This window comes from Grammomys surdaster, unplaced genomic scaffold (genome assembly GCF_004785775.1).
Source record: "Grammomys surdaster isolate TR1022 unplaced genomic scaffold, NIH_TR_1.0 334, whole genome shotgun sequence".
Taxonomy (NCBI): Eukaryota; Metazoa; Chordata; class Mammalia; order Rodentia; family Muridae; genus Grammomys; species Grammomys surdaster.
Window position 1 is genome coordinate 5,282,023 of NW_021604753.1, and position 15,571 is coordinate 5,297,593.

The window sequence follows — 15,571 nt, forward strand, 5'->3', positions numbered from 1 at the left end:
GGAGCTGGCAAGGAAATTAACTAACTATGGTAGAACTGGAGCTCAGGGCTAAAGTGCTTGTCTAGCATAAACAAGGCCCAGAGCTCAACAAATCAAACTTACCCTCTATCAAACAAAGGAACACACACACTGTGACTCAGACTGATTCCTTACGCCTGCTTACATGCTTCAAGATGGTATTAATTTTACCAGGCCAGACAGTCTTTGAGCTGAGTCACCTTTAGTCACATGTCCCTGTGTCTGCAAAATAGCACCTGGTATTTACTGTGAGTAAATACTATCTATAGAAAGTACTAAACTACAGAAAGGCAAAATACACAAAGAAAACAAAGGGTTTTCAAACAAAAAAGGCCTTCAACCTTCAGCACTAAAGGAACCTTGTCCTAACTTATCAAGTTTTTTAAAGGCACCTTTTCAAAGACTGGGTTATCATCTTAAGTTCAAAGCTCCCAGGTCTGATCCTCAGCAAGCAAACACACACAGAGAGCAGAGGCTGGAGAGATAGCTCAGAGGTTAAGACTACTGGTTCCTATGATTTCCAGCACCCACATGGTATGGTAGCTAACAACCATCTGTTACTCACGTTCCATGAGATCCAATGCCTTTAATTTACTACAGTCAAGGAAAAAAGGCTCAGCATGGGATCATTGGAGGGATAGGTAAGCAATCTGGTTGGTTCTCATATAAAGGAGATCACTTTTACAAAGATGGTATTAGAGATCTTAAGCAGATTGCCCAAGGTTACATAGGATATTGTGGAAAACACATAACTATGCTCTTCCTACCACAGTAAGCTAAGGGTACATATAGCTGGCCATCAAGCATATATCAGTTAACCCAGATTCATTGATAGAAGAAACCCAGACACATAAAATTTAAATGTTTTCTGAAATTGCTTAAGACTTTTCCCACTCATCCAAGCCCAGAGGAGAAAAAAAAGATATGGGCAATAGAAATAGACATAAATATGAACTATAAATAGAGGCACAGCAGGAGAACAATTTTTAGAGCCAAAAAGATCCCAAATAATCTACTTAATCACTAACTAACCTGTTCTACCTTAACAAAACTAGCCTTTATCCATCAATGAACCTGTAACACAGAGTAGGTGAACATTAAATGAGGAGCCTTTGTGATTTCTGTTTGACACGCAGCATACTAAAAGGCCCTGGTGTGCAATCCCAGAGAGGCAGAGCAAAAAGGATTACTAGCTAAAAACTCAAAGCTAGCCTAGTCTTCACAGTAAGCTCCAGACTAACCCAGGTTCCACAATAAGTCCAAACCTTAAAAGACAAACATCTTTTTGAAAGTATACACAAAATAAAGTATATACTCCAAAGACTAACTCTCAACAAGACCTGCACAGTCAACATTCTATGGTAGATTAATGTTTAATTACATTTTAAAAAAAGACTAGCTCTCATGGTTTCATTCTGCAAAGGCCCTGCAAAAAATACCAGTTCTAATGTGAGATTCCTTCCCAGAAATTAAATAGGCACACAGATTACTCTCTCCCACTTTCCAAAGGTTCTCAGTCCCCACAGTGCTGTTTATTATACTCACACCTTTCAGACTTCTATATTCACCTCTATGGTAAATTCAGAAATACAGTTACACCATATTCTTTGCTAGATTCTATGAAAGCCCAAAAGAATGACACAATGCAACCTCAATCATCAGGAAAGTACAGTATGCAAACACAGAACCTGTTCAGGAAAAGTTGTAAGAGTAGGAAGCCAGGTATAATGGCACACACTTTTAATTCCAGTACAAAGATCACCAAGGAGCAAACTTTCTATATAACTACATAGTGAGTCAACCAAGACAATATTACTACAACTACATTTAAAAACAAAAACAAACAAAACAAAAAGATACATGCCTGTAATCCTATAATTTAGGTGGTGAAGGCATAAAAATCAGGAGTTCAAAGTTATCAGAGTTCTATGTCAGTCTAGACAATAAGACACACACTGTCGCCGGGCGGTGGTGGCGCACGTCTTTAATCCCAGCACTTGGGAGGCAGAGGCAGAGGCAGGCGGATTTCTGAGGCCAGCCTGGTCTACCGAGTGAGTTCCAGGACAGCCAGGGCTACACAGAGAAACCCTGTCTCGAAAAAAAAAACAAAAAAACAAAAACAAAGACACACACTGTCTAAAAAAGAAAAAGGGGCCAGGTAGTGGTGGCATTCGCCTTTAATCTCAGCACTAGGGAGGCAGAGGCAGGTGGATTTCCGAGTTCGAGGCCAGCCTGGTCTACAGAGTGAGTTTCAGGACAGCCAGGGCTACAGAGAAAACTGTCTCGAAAAACCATAAAAAAAAAAAGGGGGGGGGGGAAGAAAGGGGCCAACAGGCCAAATGCACTGTTATATATCTATAATCCCAGCACTCAAGAGAATGAGTCAGGAGGTCATAAATTCAAATCCAGCCTGGGTTAAAAATGATGATAAAAATGATAATGATGAGGAGGAAAATGGAGAGCTTTGTCATAAATCACATGACCAACCTTACAATATAAACATGTGAATGAGGAAATTTGTGAAAAGAACAAGAGATTCAAGACATTACCAACCAGCAGGACTGAGATACAATGGATTTCTATTTGCCCCTGCAGGACCATAAGAAATCTTAGACAGGGCAACAACAAGGTCAGGCAAGTAGGGAGGGAAAGAGGAAAGAGCATTCCAATGGTTCTATAAAAGCAGCCTCTGGTACCTAAATCACATCATATTTAACAGCAAGAGCAGATTACTCTAAGCCCAAACACAATTTCTCCAGAGACCCTTCCCAAACCCATAGCCAAACTAAACTGTGAGAGACATCCCTTTCTTTCCCCCAGAAAAATCACTACATCCAAAACATTAAAATAAATCATCCAGGTGTTTGTCTCAGCAGACAGTGGAGCCACTGATCTCCTTGTAGAGACTGCAGACTGCTCAATGAACAGCCACGTGGAGAGGGCATGTGCTTGCTGAATTTGGTGTGGAATGTCGTCTCATGTACGGTTCAGTGGTGTACAGTTCAGTGGTTACAGCACGTGACTAGCTTGCACAAGGCCCTAGGTTCAAGCCTCAGTACTGAGGAAGGGGGAAAAAAAGAAGAAATGTTATCTGTGGCAAAGGACACCCTGAATGTGCAGAAAACAAAACAAAACAGGATGGGTACCTAGAGAATTCAAACTGAGAGTAGAGCTCTGGAAGCTAAGAGTAAGGGGGCCTAAAAAACCTGTAGAAAGAGCTCCTGTAAAATCTAATTCACATCAGTCAAGAAGCCAAAAAAAAAAAAAAAAAAAAAAAAAAGAATTCAGAGGCCTATGTTGTAAAAGATGACAGACTCTAGAAGAGAAAAGGATGTTATCAGAAAGGTAGGCAGAAAATAAACCAAAGTCCTCTGTCCTCTGGGTATTTTGGTCTACGTGAGTTATTGTTTATATAAAAAGAATGTGGTAGATTTTCAATGTTATTTTAACATGACAACCAAGACCAAAACAAAAACAAACAACAACAACAAAAAAAAAAAACAGTTGGCATGAGCCTATAAATTTTATTTTCACTGGGCAGTGGTGGCGCATGCCTTTAATCCCAGCACTTGGGAGTTTGAGGCCAGCCTGGTCTACAGAGTGAGTTCCAGGACAGCTTAGTCTATAAAGAGAAACCCTGTCTCAGACAAATAAAAAACAAAAACAAAACAAAATTTTATTTTCTGTGAATATAACATCTAATAACTAAGTCTTACAGAACACAGAAAATAAGCAATATGCTACAGGAAAGTAACCAAAATAAAAGCACAGGTTAGCCTTACAGGTCTTACAGGTTGTTATTGTCCATTACTTATAGTTTTTACTGAAATTGTTTGATGAGCATTAACTGGAAGTGATGGTGTATGCTTTTAATCCTAGCACTCTGGAGGTAGAGGCAAGTCAATCTCTGAATTTGAGGCTAGTCTGTTCTACATAGTTTGTATCTGAGCTAGCCAGAGCTGTGTAGAGACTATCTCAAAACAAAACAAAATAATCCTATAGAGCAGTGGTTCTCAACCTTCCTAATGCTGCAACCCCCCAATACATATTGAGCCCCCCCACATAAAATTATTTTCAGTTACCTCATAACTAATTTTGCTACTGTTATGAATTATAATATAAATATGGTTGCCTTAGGTGACCCCTGTGAAAGGGTCATCTGGCCCCCAGAATGGTCAAAAGCCACAGCCTGGGAGTCGCTAGAGGAATCCCAGCTTGTTGAGACCCTATGTACTTTCTTTTTTGGCCTAAGTAGCACCAACCCCTCCCCAGCCCTAGCTCATGGTGACCATGTTCTAGCATGTACATTGGGAAGGGAGTGATCAAAATTTCACGCGTGTCAAAAGACATGCAACAGGACTTGGAGTGTGCTAGTGGGGGAGAAATCTAATACAGACTTTATCAAAAAAGAATTTGACAAAAAGTACCACTCCGTGTGGTTCTGCAACATGCTCCTTGATTCCTTCAGTAGTTGTGTCACAAAAAACCAAACACTTCACCTACTTCTATCTGGGTCAAGTGTACCAAATCTGTTCAAATTGTTCAAATCTGGTTTGGTTTGGTTTTTTAAAGGACTCAGGCAAATACCCAGTTATCGTTCGTTCATTAACAAGGATGTATCCTTAAGTTCCCAATTATAGAGATGAAAATCTTCAGCCTTTTGTTTCACATAGGATATCATCCTCTGTACTAGTTAGGATTTATAAAACAATTTGTAAAATAGTTTTAAAGTGTGTATTTTCTATTACATAACTTCTGTGTAAAGTCTTTTTCTTAGTCTTCTCCTTTAAGAAAAAAGTGTTGGAAATGTTGAAATAGAATCTACTTCTAATCAAAACTTTACTTAAAACTCACACTAAGCTGGTTCCCAGCTGATGAGGTTATCTCTTGGGGGGCGGGGGGGGGGTCTTCTTGAAATTCCCTGTCTACATGTCTGCAATCACCTCAAAAGTCCCTACTATTTTTCTCCCAATAAAGATAGACTTTATATTATATATCAATAGATCTCTTTGGTAGAGGAGTTCCAGGAACTAATATAATAAATACACTTAAGAGGGAAGTAGTCCCTTTCATAAAAAGGTGAAGAATATGTTTCCACTGCAAATGCAGATCTGCCTAAACATATTCACACAGACACACACTCATACACACACACACACAAATACACTAATTAAGGTCTTTCCAAATACATATTTCAATCACTTTCATTACAGATAAGTATACCATATAGTCATTCCTCTACCTTACCACTTAACAATGCTCTGTTACTAATCCAATTATCCTCATTTAAATTCTCAAAACCAGATTCTCCACAGTATACTGACACCCATTAGAACACAATACTCAAATTTAATTGCTTCTAAAAAATTTTTTGAAGAGGCCCTAAAACTTCAGGCCAACACTGCTTAACTACATGAATTTAGAGGTATGAACCTGTCAAGTACAAGTACAGTCCACTCAAAAATATACTGAATTAGTGTTTTACTAATATAGTTTTTACCATAGGCAAAACTTTTTACTGGTTTTGTATTTATGCTTATTAATGCCATCTAATGTAAGCATAAGTAAGTGCTTTCTATAACGATATCTTACAAAACTCTCAAAGTTCAAAGAATAATAAAAATCACAGGTTGAACAAAGTTGACCTGAAAAAAATGCAACAGCAGTTAAGAGTCGAGCAGTTTGTTTCCTCATCGAGTCTGGGTTACTCTTACTCTATCTACCCTGGCATGGTTATCTAGCAAGCATAGCTTTTGTTCTCTAAGACTGTCTTTGTAGGATACTAGTATCCAGAAAAAATAGTTTAAGCATAAATTCACTTGAAGAAAATGACAATATTTAACCTGTTGCAACTCACTAAATTAAGCTGACACATTATAGATACACCTCTTGTAATAGTTATTTTCCAAATTTAAGGGAAAATATGACACACTAATTAATCCATCTCATTTTTTCCCATTTCCAATTTCCCATTTTCAAAAGTCCTGATATTGTCAATATTAGAAAAAGTATGAAGTCCTAAGAATTGCATACCTACAAACTTCTTGAAGTGTTTTAACTTACAAGTAAGTCTGAAATGGGGTGGAGGGAAGTGACCCTCTTCCAGCTCTCATCTTTTCATTAGGGACACAGGAAAATAAATTAAGATGCCAAGGGAGAATGGTCTCTGGACCATTTCTATGACATGGAAGCCATTTTTACATATACCATTGTTTATTAGCAGATTAGCCTTATTTTAAATGACCATATCTCTGTCCTAAAAATGTTAGCTGTTAATAGGATGCCATGACCTAACTCGCTCACTCCTCAGTCATCTGCTCATGTGTCCATCTTGGTTTCAACCAAGTCTTGGTTGCTGTTGTTTATTCACAGTAGCAGCCTGCCATGTCACCCAGTCAGTAACCCTCTCTCTCATATCAAAGTCTATTGCAGATAGCAACACCAGACTTATCACTGAGGACATTTGCCTGTTCAAGAATACTAGATTCTAGCCGGGCGGTGGTGGCGCACACCCTTAATCCCAGCACTTGGGAGGCAGAGATAGGCGGATTTCTGAGTTCGAGGCCAGCCTGGTCTACAGAGTGAGTTCCAGGACAGCCAGAACTACACAGAGAAACCCTGTCTCTAAAGAAAAAAAAGAATACTAGATCCGCCGGGCGGTGGTGGCGCACGCCTTTAATCCCAGCACTTGGGAGGCAGAGGCAGGCGGATTTCTGAGTTCAAGGCCAGCCTGGTCTACAGAGTGAGTTCCAGGACAGCCAGGGCTACACAGAGAAACCCTGTCTCGAAAAACCAAAAAAAAAAAAAAAAAGAATACTAGATCCTCTGAGCGAAGAACACATTTGCACAACAGATCTGGCCTGGGGAATAGTGATGACTTGACCATTGGCTACAGCTCTCACATCCTGTCCACCTAAACAATAAGGGTCTGAGACACAGCAAGCATAGGGAGTGTGACTTCTTCAACTTCCTTCCCCTGGGTTATCGCCTCTATACTAGATAAAAGTGTTAAAGGCAGTTCCTGGTTCCCATGAGAATTAATTCAACATTTACCTGCCTTACTTGACCTATCATGTATGAAGCACTCCAGGCAACTGTAAACAGAATTCTTAAGACATAGGACTTGCCCTATGACTCAAGAAAACTAAGAAAACGTACAACATGTGAGTGAAAACAATGAATTCAATCAGTGATGTAGAATTACTGTAATACTAATAATAAGCTCAAAGTAACCTTTCAAATAAATGAGCTGCATTCTATTTCAACACTTCTGGAACAAGAATTACTGTACAAACAAAAACAGACTACATATCTAGACCTAACTCTAACCATGAAAATGGGTCCACAGGCACACTCTTAACCATTTTCCAAAGAAGTATGTTAAACGGCTTTACCATGCAGAGCTATGGCTTCCCGGAAAGGTTGCAAATCAGTCTCTACAGATGAGCTAGTTTCCGTTGAAGTAGCTCGGTTAGGGGATACTACAGTCAGTCTTGGGGGAGCTCTAGAGTTTCGAGGTGGAGGAACCTTTCCACACAGGAAGCTGATCAAATCTTCTCTACGAATAGTTCTTCTGCGCTTTTTAACCCAGGCCAGCACATCCTTATTGCGTCGCTGATAGCCAATCTGAATTCCAATATCAAAACTTCGCTGATGGGTATCCACACTTTCTATTAGAAAAAAAGAAAGGGAAAACATGTAGTGATCATTACAGCCATGCTATATTTGCTCCTAAAGAAAACCATTTTATATTTTAACCAAGATGAACTATAACCTATGAGCATTCTAAACCCACAAATACTCTAATAATCTAAAATTTATCTTAGTTATGTTTAAAATGTAAAATACTTCATCTTCAAAGAGTTCATGCCCTAATTCTAAAACTGACTTCTGAACCCGTCAAAAGATAAAAATTGTACACACAAATTGAGAACCCATTTTTCTTTTAACAAAAGTAAACTCAAAAATTTTAGCCAATTTTTACAGTATTAGCTGTTACTTAATGGAGAAACAAAATCACATCTACTCTTGAATGGGTACTACTGTCCCCATACCCACTCGCTGTCCTTGATGTATGTGCATTCTGCTTGTATTCAGCAGCTTTCTATAAACTGTAACCATTCCCTCTCCAGATCAGCGTTTAGTGCATACTGAAACTCAGCTCAGCAAAATGTCCCCTGCCCTTCAGTGATTCTACTTAGTTACTGGGAACAGCATCTCAAAGCTTAAAAGTCACTCCATTTTTTTTTCAAGTTAGCGCTGTGCTAGCAGAAAACATGAAGTATTTTTTATCTTATTTTAGGAGGCAAGGTCTCACTAGGTAGCTATGCTGGCCTCCAATTCAGAGCAGACTATAAAGGAAAAACAAGACATATAATAAATGAAGAGGTGTGCCTCACACTAAGATAAATCATTCAGACAGAGGTCCCCAGTGAGTAAATCTGACTTCACAAAAAAATGTAGGAATAATAGTTAAATAGGGGACCAACTAGTTTAACACGAACAGAGTTCTAGACTCAATTCCCAGGCTCAATCCCCAGGGCTCATTCCCAAAAGCAAGAGGGTCAGATTACAGCTGTATGAAACAAGCAGGACTCTGAAACAAGATTTTCCCCTTAGTAGTTAATAAGTCTTTATTCAAGAGTCAAAAAAGCACAGATGCCTCAGAATTGCAGAGAATATCTTCTCAATTCCCAGCACCCACATGGTGGCTCACAACCCTCAAACCAGCACTTGAGGCAGAAACAATAGTTCAAGGCCATTCTGGTCTACAGAGTTATCTCCAGAACAGTCAGGACTACATAGAAAGACCCTGTTTTTAAAATCCCAAAATTCAAACCATTCTAACTTTGAAAGTCTAACTTCACAGGTATAAAACGCCAACAGTTGGGGCTGGAGAGAGGGCTCAGTGGTTAAGAACACTGACTGTTCTTCCACAGGTCCTGAGTTCAATTCCCAGAAATCACATGGTGGCTCACAACCATCTGTAATGGGATCTGATTCCCTCTTCTGGTGTGTCTCAAGACAGCAACAGTGTACTCATATACATAAAAATTTTTTAAAAATTACAGGAAAAAAAAAGCCAGTTTCTCCAGTGTCACTTCTAGAATCTAAGTCACCACATGAATCAGTATCTATTTTCTTATTTCCTCAAATATATGAAATCCATCTTCAAAGAAAATTATTCATGAAGCACTTTCCAACTCCTACAGGGAAGACAGGACAGCCATCCTAGAAAGTAAAATAGGTAAGCTCAGGTGACCTTGGGAAACTACTGAGAGTTTCAGTGATTCTCAAAGAGCTGAGCAGTCTGTAAAGGAAATCAATAGTTTATACTACCCCTTGGGAACAAAGGAAAGTGTAAAATCAAAGCAATCAGGGTTTTAGAAAACCACCCTACCTAAAGGAATGCTTTTCTTCCAAGCTCCTAATTTGGAGAGGTTTGTGCTAAAGAGAATGAGGAAATTTTATCTTTCAAGAATGAGTTAAGTTTGGTAACAAAACTTAAAACACTGTTTTCATTAACACATCTACAACCTGAAAACTCAATACTCTGTGAAAAATAATTCTGTGAAGTATCTTAATGCATAATTCAGAGCCATCAGATTTTTGTTTTGTTTTGGTGCCAGAGTTCAAAGCTTACACACTTGCACATACTATATTCATATTCTGCCACTGAGTACATCCTCAGTCCTTTAATGTTTTAGAATACAAAACTGAGTCAGCAAAGCAGGTATCCCAACTGAGGAAGTAAGACTCAAAGGGCCTTGTCCAAAACTAGGTTAAGAGGCAGAACCCACTCTTCCTGAGAGCTGGGCTTACTGGCATATGCCACCATGCAGTGCTATTATCTGACTCAGGACATGAAAGGCAAGCATTCAACCAACTGTGCTACATATACCACCAGACCAAAAGTAATGTTTTTATTAGGAACATAAAGTTCTGAGTTAAAGTCAAAATGAAACCTTTTTTTCCAATTATTTTAGGACACATCTCACCTGAGTCTGTCCCTAAGTACTACTGTAGAACCTCACACTAAGTACTTCTTTTTCTTATCACCTACATATTAAGAAATCTTCGCCCAGAACAAAGGATGGGAACCACCAAGCCTCTTTGGCCTCTTGTACTCCCTTCTTATAAGTACTACAAGGTTTTTTTTTTGGATAACTAGCTATGTGTTAAGTAAAGTTCCCTCCACATTAGATGTAGGAATAGAACATGTAACTTAGTCCTACATTATTAACTTTCATAATCCCACACCTAGCAACGATACTAATTCTCAGTAATAAAGCCATTCAATTTTGGACAAGAATTCTGTTGCAAGCCAGTATTGGGCTCTTCTAAGTTTCTGAGCAGCACTAACATAAAACCAAACTGAACACTAACTATAGATATATACATGGACATAAGCCACATACACATACAACAAAGAGAGAAATGCAAAGTATGCCACCAAATCAAGTTAATCTATACACAAAATGCAACTTAGGAGGGGACCAATGGGTCCACACTAATAAAGCTGACTTGATGTATTTGTTTCACTCAGGCAATGTGAGCACATGTTATATGGTCAAAACAACCTGCAGGAGTCAGTTCTTCCCCCTTATGAATCCCAAGAATCAAACTAAGGTCTTCAGACTTGGGAACAAGGACCTTTACCAACTGGGTTATCTCACTGACCTGAAAACCGCTTGTATCCTATGAAAATTGCCAGCACAATAAAATAAGCATGATAAGAAATGCATGCAATCCTAGCACTTGGCTAGCTGAGTCAGAACTGCAGAAAGTTCAAGATCAGCCTGGGCTGCAGGAGTTCTAAGAAACTCTAAGTTACTTATTACATAGCAAGAACGTCTCAAAAACAAAGATCACAACATTTAAAAAAAAAAACAAAACAAAAAAAACCTTGGCACTGTTTGAGTAAGGAATCACAAATCTTTACACTTTCTTCAACTATTGTTCTAGGCTCTCCCAGATTGTACCAGATTTCTCATTTTGGTCATCTTAATAGGTTAAGTCCAAACAGTCCACACTCACCTGAACTGACTGTTAGAAATAGAATATAAGCTGAGTAGTGATGGCATGGCACACAGTTTTACACCCAAGTTCCAGGACAGCCAAGACTACACAGAGAAATTCTGTCTTACAAAACAAACCAGCAAAGGGACATTGTCTCCCCTATCCACTCTACTTCATGTGCTTGTTAAAAGGAATGTACACTGCCCAAAGCTTACTGTAATGCATACACAATTTTAAAGACAAGAAAATACTATTTCCTTTCACAGTAAGCACTTTGCATTGTGCAAAATAACTGTAGCAGTTAGAAATTGATCTTTAGCACTATCAACATTTGAAAACCCTAAATGCTGACCAAGAAACTAAAACTTTGTACAATATTTGTAGCCTTGTTTTTATTGAAGCAAATGAAGAGATCACCAGTGAAATCCAGGGCTCCAGTCATCTCTAGAACCACACAGCAAACAAAAAATAGATCTGAGATCAATCTGCAGAACCCCTGCCAGACCCTGAAGCTATTGGTCTTTTTAGTACTACAATAAACAGTAGATGGCTTACCAAAGATGATGTTCAAAGATACACAAGAAAACCCCATGTATGCAATATCAAAAGAAAACTTTCAATGTCTTACAGACTTCTAATCAACCCATGCCTCAAAGACATTTTTAAAAAGTAGAGGTAGGAGGCTAAAATGGTGTCTCAGTGTTTTAAAGCACATGTTACTCTTACAAAGGACCCACATTTGATTTCCAGCACCCATATGGTTTTAACTCAAAAAATCATCCAGTTTCCAAAGTTCTTGACGACCTCTTCTGACCTCCACAGGCACTATAAAGTAGAGATAAAACTCAACAGGACTGTTGGCCCACAATATTTATAAACCCAGCACTTTGAAAGTTGAGGCAGGATGACTGCCATAATTTTGAAGACAGTCTAAGGCCAGACAGCACATAGCCAAAGTAACAGAAAAGAAAAACAGAATTCTGAAAGGAGGAAAAAAAAAAAAGCCAGATGTGGTGGCTCACATCTTTAACCTCAAAGCACTCTGTACAGGTAGTGGCAAAAGATCTCTGAGCTTAAGAGCTAGCCTTGTCTATACAGTGAGCCCCATGCCAAACAGAATTACATGATGAATCATGCCTCAAAAAAAAAAAAAAAAAAATAGGGCTGGAGAGATGGCTCAGTGGTTAAAGGCACCAATTGCTCTTCCAGAGGTATTAAGTTCAATTCCAACAACCACATGGTAGCTCACAAACCATCTGTAATGGGATCTGATGCCCTCTTCTGGTATTCATGAAGACTAAGCACTCATGTACATAAAATATATATGTAAATCTTTAAAATATATATATAAAATAAACAAATACAACTGACTGAGATTTGTAGCTAAACTGGTAGACGAGGCAGAATGCTTGCATGCATGTGCAATGCCCAAGTTTGATCTTCAGTGTCTTAGTTAGGGTTTTACTGCTGTTAACAGACACTATAACCAAGGCAACTTATACAGACATTTAATTGTGGCTGGCTTACAGGTTTAGAAGTTCAGTCCATTATCATCAAGGTAGAAGTACGGTAGTATCCAGGTAGGCATGGTACAGGAGGAACTGAGAGTTCTACATCTTCATCTGGAGGCTGCTAGGAAAATACTGACTTCCAGGCAGCTAGGACAGGGCATTAAAGCCAATGCCCATAGTGGCACAACCTACTCCAACAAGATGCACCTCTTAATAGTGACATGACACTCCCTGGGCCACGCATAACCGTCACATTCCACTCTGTCTCCTCATAGGCTTATTCAAACACATGAGTCTATGGAGCCATTCCTACACATAGCACAATAGTTCCAACTTCTAAAGCCCCCATAGTCTATAACAGTCTCAACAATGTTAAAAGCTCAGTTTAAGGTCTCTTCTGAAATTCACCCAATCATTTAACTATAATCCCCAAGGCAAGACAGGAAACCAGCTGGGCAAACTCCAAACTCTACATCTCCATGTCTGATGTCAAAGAATTCCAACTCCTTTTTCATCTTTGCTAACTACAACAACCTTCTTTCTCCTAGGCTGGTTCCACTCCCCGTTAGGAACTTTCCTCAGTGACAGCCCATGGCTCTGGCATCTCAAATATCTTGGGGCCTCCAAGGGAACTTCAACGTCATAGCTTCTTGTTCCAATGTCTGGGATCCACACATGACCTTCTGGGCACCTCCAATGGGCTTGGGTAACTTCTCCAGCTCTGCCCTCTGTAGCACTCTAGGCTCTGGTTGGTCTACTCCACTGCTGCTGCTCTTGGTGACCATCACATGATACTAGCATCTCCAATACATTGGGGTCTTCCACTACAACTAGGTTTCACCAATAGACTCTCATAGGCTCTCATCATGGTGCCAAGCCTCAACCTCTTCTTTGCACTACCCCTTCAGTCCTGGGCAGTCAACTACAACTGAGGCTGCACCTTCACCAGTGGCCTTCTAGGGCCTATTACAAGACCCAGCTGCTCTTCATGACCCCTTCATGCCTTCAAAACCAGTACCACCTGGGTGACTTACACATTACCAAGTACAGCTGCAGCTCGAGGTACAACCTTGGCTATATCTGAAACACAGCTTCTTTGTGCTCTCAGAAACACTTCCCAGTAGATTTCACTTCAGTGGTGCTGGTCTCTTTAGTCACCACTAATTTCTTAGCTCCAGCTAACCAGCATCAATTGTCCCAGTAGTTTCCTTCTGTCTATAAAGCCAAAGACACATGGCTGAAGCTGCCAAAGTTCTGCTGTTTGCTGGGGCTGGAACATGGCCCCTTGTTCCATTACATCATCACCACCTTTCTGTTTTCTAACTCCCTCACTGCCTAGAGTGGCTGTCCTAGAACTTGCTCTCTAGATTAACCTTGAACTCAAAGCTGAGGGCTCCTGGGGATTAAAGGCATGTACCATCACATCTGGATTTAAGCTTTTTTCACCTAGAACTTGGTCTGTCCCCAGGCTAGCCCTGGAACTCAGAGATGTTTGCATTTGTCTCCTGAGATTAAAGGCTTGTACTACCATGCCTGGACTACAGCTTAGCAGTGTGGGATCTTGTCTAGGTCACCACTCCCTTAGTTCAATTTAATATCTTTGAACACAGGACTCAGCTTCATTTTACTTCCTGGTGCCCCTTTAATACTCAACCAAGTACTTTATATTTTTCCTTTCTAAGCTTGCTATGCTTATTCAAAATACTCTTCATGAGACTTAACCAGAGAACAGTCTTATGATGGGCATTTCTGAATCTTTCTTTGTTAACGCAATTAATCAATCTGTATCTCAGGCTAAGAAATGGGCAAAAGACAGCCATGTTCTTCACCAAAACACCACAAAAATCTCTAGGCCACATACTGAAGTTCTTCTCCATTCTAACCTATTTGGCCAAGGTGTGCACAGTTCGAATCACTCACAGCAACAAAGTCTTCCATATTCCAACTAGTATGGCTCATTAAGCCCCACTTAAAACACCCATGGCTTTCCAAATCCACATTCTTCCAAACAAAAAACATGGTCGGGACTATCACAGCCAAAACTCCACTCCTGGTACCAACTTCTGTCTTAGGGTTTTTACTGATATGAACAGACTCTATGACCAAGGCTACTTATAAGGACAACATTTAATTGGGGCTGGCTTATAGGTTCAGAGTCCATTATCCTCATGGTGGAAGCATGGCAGTGTGCAGGCAAACATGGTACAGGAGGAGCTGAGAGTTCTACATCATCTGGAGGCTGCTAGGAAAATACTCACTTCCAGGCAACTAGGACAAGAGTATTAAAGCCCACACCCACAGCTTCTCCAACAAGACCACACTTCCTAATAGTGCCACTCCCTGGGCCAAGCATACACAAATCATCACACTCAGCATGGCGTAAACTGGGTTTGATAACACAATCTCTAGTCCCAGATAGAAGCTGGATGATCAGAAATTCAAGGTCATCTACAGCTACGAAGTAAAGAGTCCAAACCAGGCTTGAAATAATATGTTTGGAAGGGTGGGGAAGGAGAGTTTGAGAAATAGCTCTATGAGGTTCCTAAAAGCTACACACAAACAGCCTAGATCACCAGCCACCCCCGCCTAACCTTGTGTCTTGGGCTACCCAGGCTAACCTTGTCCTGAATGACAACTACCAGTCTAATCTTAAAAGATAAGTACCCCAAAGCAAAAAAAAAAGTATTCAGAGACAGACATAGCAGAATACCTATAATCCTAATACTTAAGAGGCTGAGGCAGGATCACTGTGACCAGCAAGAACATTGTTTCAAAAGAAAAGCAGGTTTAGCAATGTTATTTCCCAAATACCCACCATACCTACCTAGAGTCAAGCAAACCTGTTCACACTCCCTTTAAAGATATAAAGCTTATATTATTATGCCAAGGAACCAACAATATTTATAGGATGGGTGCTCTTTGGGATGATCAAATAAACAAAAAAACAGCCTTTCTTGCCAGTCACTCTGCTCTAAAACACACACACACACACACACACACACACACACACACACACACACACA

General features: G+C 39.8%; 1 protein-coding gene across 1 annotated transcript in view; it reads right to left on the bottom strand.

Moving 5' to 3' along the window:
• CUNH16orf72 (chromosome unknown C16orf72 homolog) overlaps nt 1-15,571 on the bottom strand; it is a 29,051-nt gene that overhangs the window by 8,238 nt on the left and 5,242 nt on the right. The window contains exon 3 of the mRNA XM_028778315.1: nt 7,413-7,688. Coding sequence (XP_028634148.1) covers nt 7,413-7,688 — 276 coding nt within the window. The remainder of the gene's footprint in view (nt 1-7,412; nt 7,689-15,571) is intronic.